Source organism: Octopus bimaculoides, chromosome 5 (assembly GCF_046866305.1).
Source record: "Octopus bimaculoides isolate indiv1 chromosome 5, ASM4686630v1, whole genome shotgun sequence".
NCBI classification, from domain to species: domain Eukaryota; kingdom Metazoa; phylum Mollusca; class Cephalopoda; order Octopoda; family Octopodidae; genus Octopus; species Octopus bimaculoides.
This window is the reverse complement of record NC_142932.1, coordinates 68,232,796-68,245,998: the sequence shown is the minus strand read 5'-3', so window position 1 is coordinate 68,245,998 and position 13,203 is coordinate 68,232,796. Positions and strand designations below refer to the sequence as shown.

The 13,203-nt window shown below is 33.3% G+C and overlaps 1 protein-coding gene across 29 annotated transcripts in view; it reads right to left on the bottom strand.

The window, feature by feature from the left end:
• The window catches only part of LOC106869304 (pleckstrin homology-like domain family B member 2), a 458,421-nt gene that overhangs the window by 55,032 nt on the left and 390,186 nt on the right, over positions 1 to 13,203 (bottom strand). For 24 of the 29 annotated variants that reach the window (XM_089352366.1, XM_089352371.1, XM_089352379.1 and 21 more), the window contains one exon: positions 10,387 to 10,506. The exons of the other annotated variants lie outside the window; for them this stretch is intronic. In XM_089352366.1, the coding sequence (XP_089208492.1) occupies positions 10,387 to 10,506 (120 nt within the window). The remainder of the gene's footprint in view (positions 1 to 10,386; positions 10,507 to 13,203) is intronic. 29 annotated transcript variants of the gene reach the window in all.

Sequence of the window (13,203 nt, the reverse complement as noted above, 5' to 3'; positions counted from 1 at the left end):
GCTGGTGCACTGGCTTGAAGGGTCCAAGCTGAATGATTTGATGCCAGTACCTACTGTTTTAAAACCTGGTACTTATTCTAAGTTATGAGGATCACCAGTTGTCAGGCAGTGGAAGAAGACAAACACACACATAGATGAATACCTATGCATCTATAATACCTATACATACAAATATAATACACATACACACACAGAACAGACTTCTTTTAGTTTCAGTCTACTGAATCTACACACACGTCTTTGATTGGTCTGATTCTACTTTGATTTAGTAGAACACACTTTCCCAAAGTGCCATGCAGTGTGTCTGAATCCAGGACCATGTGGTTGGAAAGCAAACTTCTTACCACATATGTCTGCATCTCTCTCTCTCTCTCTCTCTCTCTCTCTCTCTCTCTCTCTCTCTCTCTCTCTCTCTCTCTATATATATATATATATATATATATATATATATATATATATATATATATATATACAGGTGTATATATGTGGGTGGGTGGGTGTGAGAGAGAGTCGTTATATGCACTGGGTAATGTGGTCAAAAGAGTTTGCCACTGCATAAAATTCATATTGTCTCCACAACAGAAATTCTATAATAGAAATTTTAAATAACTTTACTGGTATTAAAACAAAATTAGTCACATCACTCACACACTTACACACATACCCACACACACAACTCCATAAGTTGAAGAGACAGAAATACAAAAAGGCAGACATCAAACAGTTACCTGCAAAATAAGAAACAAAAACAAAATTACACACACACATATATGAAACTGTGAAAGTAAAGTAAGCTTGAAACATTGGTGAATTGGCGTTTGCTGTTTTCTAATATAGACTTACCCACAAGACAAGGTGCAGTACAGTAAAAAGCAGGTGAACTTGCAAAATGTTCCAGTCTTCAAGAGAAGACTTTGAAGTTAATCACTAGTCTGTATGGGAGACACTTCATATTAACTTACAACAAATAGAGAGAAAATCTTAATAAATTGGAGAAATTATATTTTTAAAAATTTCCTTATACCTAGAGTTTAATTAGTATGTGTGTGTGTGTGAACTGTGAACACACACACATACTTATATGCACACTTTTATATTTACACACATGCATATGTACACACATGTATATGTATACAATATATTTCATGAGTGTATTCTCTGTGAAGTGGTTAGTTGACATTAGGAAGGGCATTCAGTCATATAAACCATGGACATAGGTTTTCTACTCATTAGATCCCATCAAATCATTTAATCCACATTTGCATAGAGGTTGGAAGTTAAATGATATGTATGTGAATGAATTACACAAATTAGCCAAGCAGCAGAAATAAGAAATACAAAGTCCAAAACATTGGACAATTCCAGTTGGTAAAATTAGTTTCAATATGCTGGTCAAAACACAACAGACTAGGGCATTACCATCCTTGTGTCTGCTTTTCCTGCTGGCAAGGGTTGGATGGTTTGACAGAATTCAGTTGGTTGGAGGACCACATCTTGCTCCTGCGCCTCATTTTTGGCAAGGTTTCTCCTACTAGATGTTCTTCTTAATGCTACTTTACTGAATGTACTGCATGCTTTTCTCATGGAACCAGCACTAGTGAGGTTGCCATGTAACTTGCAAGACTGAAAAGCTTCATTAATTAGGAGTATAGTAGAAAGGGAAGCAGCTGTTTGTGAAGTGTCGAGGAGTTTAAAGTATCATAGAAAAGAAAAGAACACATTTGTTGTTGCAGAGAAGTAAATGGCTACTCTGCATTAATAATGGTGACTGGGAGTAACTGGAGTAGAGCTGGAAAGAGAAATAAAGAGTGTAGTGATGAGGTGTCAGAGTGTGCCCTCAATGTACAAAATAATGGATTGAAGAGTGTGAAACTATAAAATCAGGAAGTGTGGGGAGGCAATGATTGCAAAAGTGTGTGCAGTGAGATCTAGGTGCGAATGTAGTGAGTATTGGGGAGGGGTCAGTGGTAGATGATATGACTTAAGATATAAGGTATAGTTGTCAGTAAGAAGTGGTGCACATATCCTTTGTAGAATATATTTCTTTAAAAGGAAAATCAAAAGACTTATTGCTTGTTTCTACAGACAGGGACCAACAACAGGTCAAGCTGGACATAGACCACATCTGTCTCATTGGTTTGAGAGAAGAGTGTAAAGGTCATTTGATATTCTCTTGTTTGTTGTCTCATTAACCACTTAATTGAAATGTACTTAATTAAATGTAATAAATTTAGTTTTCCTCTGTCTACTTGATTCTGCAGGTTTAATCTATCACAATGTAGCTTAAATTGTTCTCTGTCTCTGAGACACACCAAGTGATGGACTATAACAATTCAGGTGAATACAACAATGAAAATAATGACTAATATTACACATATTGCTCATATTAATGTGTAAGACGAAGGTGTTAGAAAGCAGAAAGTACTCACACATCCTTGTAGTTGTATTGAAAACAGCAGAATAACTTTCTATATAATGAAGATTTCATGATAACAGCAATACAGTAGTTGTTATAATAGTTTCATTGATAATAATAATAATAATAATAATGATAATAATAATAATAATAATAATAATAATAATAATAATAATAATAATAATAATACCACAGTCATTCAGTATGGTGCTGGAATTCTAAAGTAGACAGAGGATGAACTAAAGAAGTTGGGCAGGAAGACAAGAAAGCTCCTAACAATGCATGGAGCCCATCATCCATGTGCAGGCACTGATTGCCTATACATGAAGAGAGAAATGGAGGAAGGGTACTGATAAGTGTGGAAGACTATGCATATTGAACTTGGGAATGTGCTGAGGGTATATACCCCAAAAAGAGGAAACCTTGTTAAGGGCAGTTAGAGATGAGAACAGATTGAAATCAGGAAAAAGGAAAAGAAAACAAAATGAACAAGATGGACATGAAGAAACAGTATGCAACAAGGAACCACACAGTCAATTCCATGTAATCAGAACTGATGTTGCTGGAAAACATAAGTAGGACTGGTTGAAGAGGGGAACACTGAAAAAAGAGTCTGAGAACACAATACTGCCAGAGCAAGACCAAACTTTGGTCACAAATTGGAGGGTCAACCTTAGAAATAAATAAGTGTCTCCACTGTACTAAATCTGTAATAGAGATGATGAAACCATTGCCTGTATTGTGAATGAACATCCTCAACTTATCCAAAACCAAAATAAGTTGTGGCAACACAATGAAGTAGTGAAAGTGCTACATTGGAAACTTTGTGAAAAATGGGGATTAGAGAGAAGCAAGATGTGGTATGAGCACAAACCAGAGAGAGGCGATGTCAGAGACCTGCAAAATTCTGTAGGATTTCCCAATCCAAACAAACCAGGTACTAGAGTACAACAAGCCAGACCTAGTGGTGGTGGAAAAAGTGAACCACATGTGCTGTATAACTGATGTTGTGTGCCCCTTTGACACATGAATAGTGAAGAAGGAAGACAAAAAAATAAACAAATACAACCCTCTTAAATATGAGATAGTTTGAGTGAGGAAAAGGTGAAGATAGTGTTAATTATTGTTGGGTCTTTGTGCACAGTATCAGAAGGCATGAAGAGGAACAAAAAAGAAATCAGAATAAAGTGCCGATAGAACTGTTACAAAAAGTTTGCCCCCATGGACATGGTCAGAATCATCAGGAAAAATATTAGATAGTTGGAAAGAACAGATAACATGGTACCATAGGCTGCAGGTAGCAAGCCCACAATGCATGCAAGACTCCAGGAGTTCCAACAAAACCACCAATAGAAGAGAAAAAACGACCAAAAACTATGTGTACTCCATCCCATGCAGGTAGGTTATACAAAGGCGAAACATGCTGCCCCCTCAAAATAAGGGAAGAGGAACATTGCAAAGCTGTGACATGAGGATATATTGATAAATCGGGTATAGCTGATCATGTATGGAAAAATGGAGACCACCTCCCCCTGTGGGATGAAGTTAAAATAATAGACAGAGAACACCACTGGAAAATACAAAAACTGAAAGAAGCAGCACAGATGCTAGGACACAACAACCTCCTAAGCAGACGAGTGCAGATATGAATAGCATATGGGAACTGGTATTAAGGAAGGATAGGAAAATATTAGATTTATAAGCCCTAAAATTCACTCCATAATTGCCCACGGGCATATGGCGTAGTGGTTAAGAGCACTGGCTACTAACCCCAAGATTCCGAGTTTGATTTCAGGCAGTGACATGAATAATAAAAATAATAACATTGAAAAATACCTTAGGAATGAGAACCCAGGTTCAAAATTTCCCCAAGATACCTGATGAAGGCTGGAGGGTATATCAGTCAAAACGTTGTGTTAACAACAAACAAGATGAGGACAAATATCCGTCAAATGTAAATAATGTGAAACCTGAGCTGTTAATAATAAAGTCGAATGCTTTCCAACCAAGTATCAAAGCTTATAATGTGTAGGAAGAGACCCTGTGGCACCTCTGACAACAAGCTGCCGTCTGCTCTCATAGAATCAACCAGAGCAAACAAGATCAAGTGCTCAGAGAAGTAAAATAGTAATAATAATAATCCTTTCTACTATAGGCATAAGGCCTGAAATTTTTTTGGTGGGGTGAAGACTAGTCAATTACATCGACACCGTGGCTCAACTGGTATTTATTTTATTGACCCTGAAGGGATGAAAGGCAAAGTTGACCTTCGCAGAATTTGAATTCAGAATGTAAAGATAGGTGAAGTACCACAAAGCAATTTACCCAGTGTGCTAATGATTTTGCCAGCTATCTACCTTAAATAATAATAATAATGGTTTCAAATTTTGGTACAAAGCCAGCAATTTTGGGAAGTAAGTCAATTACACCAACCCCAGTGCTTGACTGGTATTTCATTTTATGGACCTAAGAGTGATAGTAATGAAAGGCAAAGTTGATCTTAACAGGATTTGAACTCAGAACATAAAGAGCTGGAAAAAATACTGCAAAATAAAATAGGTAGGTTCACAAGCATAATATATATAATATAATGCAAGTATCATATAATATTAAAAATGTAATAGTGTAAACATAAATGATAAACAAAACAACTTGAGACAAATGACAAAATTATATATAGATACATACATATACATTTACACATACATATTATTTAACATATTTAAACAAAAAATAAAACCATCATGTATTACAATGCTTACTTTAATACAAGGAATTACCCCAAGTTTTAAGATTAAAATATGAAAAATATTGTCAACATAATATCCAAGAGTTTTAGAGTTTTCTTTTATTACCAAAATAAAAAAAAAACTAACAAAAAGAAAATTAAAGAAATTGAAAATGTGAATTCTGAATTTATCAGATGTCAATTTGATTATATCTACTGATAGGAACAACAATGGCCGATAAAGGTTTAAATGAAGCGTTATTTAAAGAAACTAAGTTTTGCTGGAATGGTTAGACAGAACAGTGAGTGAGTGAGAGGAAGAGAGAGAGAGAGAGAGAGAGAGAGAGAGAGAGAGAGAGAGATAGTGTTAGAATTTATAAATGGTTAGGAGGCAAACCCATGGTAGACAAAAGCATTGAATGCAGCTGTTATTTATTTCAGATAAGATTCAATGTTGTGCTTTTATTTCAATTAATCTAGCAAAATGCAACAAGTAAACAACCCAACTGTTTGATTATTAATTAACAGAACAGTCTTAATTAGTAGAATTAACAAATGACATGTTTTGCAAGCAATTAGGGATGTGCCAAAGTAATGTTTTTAGGGCAATATTAAGAGGGAAATAAATTTGTTAGGTAACAACCACTGCAATAACAAACATTTTATTGGCAATGTTTAAATCGAAAGTTTCTTTGAAATGTTATCAGATCATGCAGCAGTTATTGAATATAAACTGCTGAAGAAATAGCACTGGAAACAGAAAATTGGTCACTTGACTAAGATTACAAGCAATAAGATGACAGTTTCTGCATAACAAAGTTCTTTATGTATGGAGCAAAAAATTTCTGAATGAGATCTGTGGAATGAATTGTACTGTGTGGAAAGATAACTTAGTTTATTGAGAAACAGTGACCATATGAAATAATGGTTTTAAATTCAAGCATAAGATTACATCCTTTCAGAGAAGGGGGTTAGTTAATGCCATAAATTCCTGTACTTGAGCAGTGCTTTATTATACTGATCCCAAAAAATGAAAGGTAAAATCAACCCACCCTAGTAGGATTTGAACTCAGAATCTAAAGTGCTGGAACAAATACCACAATGCAGTTTTTCTGATGCTCTAACTATTCTGCTAGCTCATCTAACAACAACAATGATAATGCATTCTACTATAGGTACAAGGCTTGAAATTTTTACGGAGAGAACTGGTTGATTACATCAACCACAGTGCTCAACTGGTACTTATTTTACTGAACCTGAAGGGATGAAAGGCACAGTCGACCTTGGCAGAATTTGAACTCAGAACATAAAGCCAGAAGAAATACCACTAAGCATTTTGTCTGATGTGTTAATGATTCTGGTAGCTTGCCACTTTAATAATGGTTTCAAACTTTGCCACAAGGGCAGCCATTTTTTGGAGGAGGGGATGAGTTGATTACATTGATCTCAGTGTTTCACTGGTACATAATTTATCAACCCTGAAAGATCGAAAAGCAAAGTTGACCCTGGCGGAATTTGAATTCAGAACATGAAAACAGACAAAATACTGTTAAGCATTTTGCCCAGTGTGCTAACAATTCTGCCAGTTTACCACCTAATAATAATAATAATGATAAGAATACACAAATATACCATGGTTTTAGCAGTTCTATAAACTGGGTGTGATAAACTACGTATCAGATTTAAAATCTAGGATTAACATGACCAACGTAACTCTTGAAGATGGTGCTCCAGCATGGTTGCAGTCCAATGACTTAAACCAGTGTGTGTGCATGTGTGTGTGTGTGCGAGAGAGAGAGAGAGAAAGAGAGTATGTGTGCATAGAACTATATATTTACATGACGATGATGATGATTTACAAATTTGTTAAATATCTTTAACTTGCTGTCAACAAGATGAAAAGCAACAGCTAAAAATGTCTGATTTAAAGAGAATTACCATTATTTGTTAATCTATAATGATGCACCAGACTCCAGTGCAGTAATGCAACCAGGTGTTGTATTCCTTCTCCTTTTCATCATCAATCATTTTATTTGATTGAGACTATCTCAGGAGGAATTTAAAAACTAGGAAATGGTTTCTGAATTTTCATTTTGAAATCAGTTTCCAATATACCTGATATAATCAATTCATATTTGAGTTCTAAAACAAAAGTTTTTATTGAATAGAGAGACAAAACATCATCCAACTTTCAACTGTAAATACATAATAGAATAAGAATATTCCATATTTAGCTATTACTGTTGTAAATGAGTAACATGTGGCAGCTCAAAGACAAACAGATCGCTGCACAAAAATGGATAATGAAATTCTTCTTGGAGTAGAACCAATAAATACTTATTCTTTCAGCAGAGGCCTTGTAGTATTAAACTGGTTGTTCTTAAAACTAAGAAAGCAGAGTCTCTGGTCTGAGTGCTTGAAACGTTGATGATCTTAGATAGAATAAACTTTAACAGAAACTATTTCTTATACAATCCTTTGATATTTACTGAGATTTCAGGAAAATATTTATCCTTCTGAAACATTTAGAAATACCATGAGAGTCAGGAAGTTAACTGGTAATGAATATCTGATTCAATAAGTATAGTTCTGATTACATAATACTTCATTTAACTAAATTACCTGATCTTACATTTTATATAGAAATATATAATAATGTACATACAATTTAACACATAGAAAACATTATATCACTTACATTTCTGACTGGTAAGATTTTCTACAAGGCTTCAAAACTATCAAATAAATTTGCTGAGTGGTAATAAAATGTAAATATATCCTAGTTTCCAAAGATTATAACTAAGATAAAGAATGTACCCTGGCCAATACTACAGATAAAATCATGCCACCAGAATTACAGGATTCTAATCCTACAGTAACTATTTTTTTACTTACTTGGATAACAAAGAAGCTGAATGGCAGGAAAAGTATTCACAAAGCAAAAGTTTAATTCAAGAAATTATTGCAAGCAAGGCAGCTAGCTAAAATGTTGGAAAACCTGAGTATGGTGTGTGTGTGTGTGTGTGTGTGTGTGTGTGTGTGTGTGTGTATATAAAGTATGGGGGTTTAGTTCACAGGTGATCTAAGCGATTAGGTACGCTAGGTAAGTGCTATAATGGATTACTGGGGCTCCAAGGTTATAGCTGAGATGGTAGTTATGGAGCCATTGCAATTTATACAAAGTAAATTGGAAATATATATGTGTGTGTGTATTATATATATAACGCAAACTGACACAAACACATATATGTACAGTTTAAAAAGGCCTGAAACTCTAGAGATCATATGAGAGGAAATGACTTATTGTTGTGATGCCTTTTACAAATATATTTGTATATGAAGAAGACAAAACCAAAGACACAGTGAGGTGCTAATTCAAGAAATAGTAACACAAACGGTAATTTCTAGAATACAAGTCTTCATAACAATATGTTAACATACACAAAGGTAATGATATCAAGAATCTATTACATGTTTAGAACAATGCAATCAAGTAACTAAGTACAATAAATAATAGTTTCACATATGATAAAGCTGTGAAACCACATATAAACCAGTGACATAGGACAAGGCATTGATATCACATATGTAAAAACAATGATATAAGATATATCAAGGTAATTATTATAAAATAAGGAATGATTAATTAAGCATATTAAAGGCAGTGGATGTTTGTTACATTAACTGTAATTGAAGCCATCTCTAGTAAAATAATTGATACTGCGTGAAGTAGAATTTCTAGCACTAAATTTAATAATCTAAGTGTAGACTATAGTGGAGCTAATTTGTTGAATATTAATTAAAAGAAAATGAAATTATATAAAAAATCATATGTAGAACAAGGAGGAAGCAGGTTAATTTTGAATTTATGAATGGTAGTAATTACCAATTCTTAAAATTAATGGATCACATTAATAAATGACTTTATGAACACAATACATAAAATACAAATCTAAAATTTGCAGTTTCTGACTGTGTTGACATAATAATTAACTCTATATCTTAAGTTGATAAGTTGGAATATTATCAAGGTTTGTTGAAATAGTCTCAAGTCAAATTTACATCAGTCTAAGTGTAGCCAGTAGAGGTCTAAATAGTTCAGGTAATTAATTAAATAAGGTATCAAACATAATGTAAATGAAAATATTAAAACGTATCTCTCTATAGTCAGAGGTACTCTCATCTTAATATAATAATGTACATATTACAGTAGTGTTAATTCTAATCTTAATGTAATAATTGAATACTAACAAATTACTGTTATGTTAATTCTAATCTTCAAGTAATAATTTGATACAAAGATATTGCAGTGACATGAACTTGTGCTGATATGAGCTGAGATAGTAGGCAAGGGGTGGAGAACGGAGATGATGAGTTCCTCCTTTACTTGCCGGAAGCAAATATTGCCAAAGCACCAGTCATGAAAAAAATGAATGAAAAAAGAAAATGGTCTCCACATGAAGTAAAATGTTCTTTCTGCTTCATTCTCGATCTTTTAAAAAAGATCTTTGAGCAATGTTCTTGTTGCTTAAGGGTAAAGACCAGTTTTCTTTTGGTTTGCCTAATTCTTGCTACAGAACTTAACATTAATGTAATCATTTAATACTAACTAATTACACTGATATTAATTAAATCAATGTTTACATACTGACTTAACCATAACGTAACAGTTTAGTACTAATTACAGTGATACTGGCTGATTCCCCTTTCAATTTATTACAATGATGCAGACAGTCAAGTTACAATTCAATAAAACAAAAACAAAAAAGAGATATATTTGTGCATGATGGGGAGATTGGGGGGGGGGGGCTAATGTTTCAGAAAATTATATCCAAAAAAGGTTCTGCTTGAATGGTAAATATTTCTACATTTGCTGATATACAAATTTATCTCAATTTTGGCTTTAAACTGATGTGTAGTCTTGGATTCTGGTGACCATGTTCTTAATTTTTCAATAGGACAACAATGATTAATTAACTATTTAATAATTGTTATAATTAGGAGACAGTAAACTGTTTGTTTAATAGAATCAACTTTTAAGAATGTCCTGGAAAAAAAACAGAAATTGGTGAAATGTCCTGAGCTTTTCAAGAAATTGTTTTACTGGTCCATCATCATAATGATGATGTTCAAAGGCTTCTTTTTTTGTTCTTTTAAAAGATTGACTGATAGGAATAATCATAAAAATAATAATAAAAGAGATTAAATACAATAAGAACTAGACAAAGATGATGACATGTACCTCACTTTCTGCATCAGATGACCTTCCACTTTGGTCGTAACCCTCATCACTGACTGCTACAGAGCAGAACTGCGATAGTTCCTGTATTTTGCGTTCCACACTTATCAGTCTTGCTTTTTCCTGGAAGAGATGGTAGCTAAGTGAGTCAGTTACTAATGGTGGCTACAACACTCAAGTCTTATCACTGACTCTTTGCTTTAAGCAATTGATAGAAAAGTTGCATTTAATTAGTTAATTAGATTTTCAAAATGTCACCCACCAAAACATTAGAAATAAATGCAAAATAAATTAATCAGATAACACATTATCTTGAACTTATTGCCATACTCAAAACCACTTTTTCTCCAGCGCTTACAATATCACATTACTATCCCAGTATGTTTATCTCACATTTACAAAAATTCATGTTAGAATTTCACAAGTATTTTGAAACAGACACACATTCATAACAAACTGGAAAAATGAGTACTCAGCACCAGGAAAGTGGATGAACAGTTCTTTTAAATAACATTATGTGAAGTTTATGGAACACAAGGTTTCATATGGATGAAAATCAATTTTTCAACTAGAATTCAACTCACAAATGACATGCTAGTACAAAGTTGATGAACGTGTCAACTAGAATGGTGGAATTGGCAGTTGCAATCTGAAATTCTGGCTAAAACATTGCAGATTGTTATATGCATGAAACCTTGGGTCCCTGACAGTCAATATAAATTCTCTATATATAATATCTGTGTATAACTGCAACATGTGTGTAAAACAATCTGATTTCCCACCTACAATAGATATACCTTTGTCATGAACCAAGAAATTGCAATTACTTGTCCTCAAACCAAACAACAAACCATTCCTGACAGCAGAAGTAATATTATTTCAATCTTTAAACATCACCCCCGCAGTGTTAGATCTTGCATTCTTCCATGCTGATTAAACTTATTCAATTCTTCTACTGACTTCTTATATCTAACAATACATCCCCTGTTTCTTCAGATTTCAGAATCTATTGTTTATAACTAGAGATTTGAAACTGTAACAATCGGAGATACAATAATCTATTACTGATGGTCTACTTTGAACCACTGTTAATGGTATTAATACTTCCTTCTTATAGCAACACCATTTACTCACCCATTCTATCAACGCTACTAAAATATTTCAAACTTATCATTATTGTAAATGAAAGAAATATTAAAAAAAATATCTTTGAGCAATGCAGGTGAGAAATTAGGCAAAATATGTCAGGTGATGCTTATAAATAAAAACAAAGGGAAGATATTGTATCAACCTACATAGGTTGTTTAATGTTTCTGTTATTTTTCAGGAAAGCCTCTCTTTTTCAGAAGTAAGACAGAAAATAACACAAGAGTTTGGAGAAAATAATCTTTCATGATTGTTTCCAACATATGTGCAAGGCTAGAAATTTTATGGAGAGGGTTTAGTCAATTATATCAATCCCAGCACTTGACTAGTACAATACTTTATTGACCCTGGGTGGGCGAAAGGAAAAGTTGATCTTGACAGGATTTTGAACTCAAAACAATAAGAACCAGCACATTTACCTCAAGGTATAAAACTATATTGGTGATAATTCTATACTTATTTTGAGGTAATATGTTATGTTGTCAATGTCTACACAGATCTAAACAGTCTAACTAGAGGATAATCCAGTCAACTGACAAAAGCTGATGAGGACACAACTAGATTGAAATAAGCATCCATCTGCAGTCAGATCTGAAAACTATAAATTTTAGCAGTAAAGTTATTTTAGAGCAAGATAAAATATACACTTTTGTGTAGCTAATTACATACACAAGCACTACACACACACACACACACACACACACACACACACACACACATGTATGCATAATATAGATATAATGAGTGTGTGTGTGTGTGTGTGTGTATAAACAAAAAATAGATTCTGATACAATGATTCAATTTAAAATTTGGTAGAATTTTTGGCATAATTGATTTAACATAACTTTTGATAAAAATACATTGAAAAACACACAGACATGTCTGTGAGTGAGCTTGTGTGTATTTACATCTACACAAAGTTGACAATCTATATCTGTAACACTGTCTAACTAATACTTAATCTATTGACTTCAGAGGGATGAATGACATAGTAGTCTTAGGCTGGATTTCAATTCAGAAGAATGAAATAGTGAATTTTTGGTAAGGAACGCAAGTTGGCTTTCTGTTGTGACAAATCAATTACTCTACCAACAATAATCTTCTATCCTGTTAAGTAATAACATATTTGTTTACATAATTTTTTTTTAATCAAGTAACCCCTCTTCATGTTGGTGATATCATTCACATATGAAGTCAAGTACATCATCTTACTATGTCAAATATATGGAATGTATGTTATATTGATGCATTTTTTTAAAAATGATGTCATTCTTGATAGCACTGATAAACTAGTAGTAGTAGTAGTAGTAGCCAATTTTGTAAAAGACTGCTATTGAATTGATTGTTTTACCGTGGGTATGTTCCTGGTGCTAGATATCTACTATAAACTTAATTGGTAATGCTAACTGAACCAAACTATGTTCACTCTGAAAATGTACTTCTCTTCTTCTTCCTTCTCCTATTACTATTAATAATAATAACAACAACAACAATAATAATAAAAGTGACAATATAAAACTATTTGTTTCATTCTAGACAAGGGTTACACAATTAGAATTTAAGATATTTCCCATAATTATTTACAAAAGATTCTCAGTTAAGTTATCTACCTAACCCTAACCCCAACCTAATTAATGCTGAATTCCAAGAAACAAACACTTAAGTAAAGACATA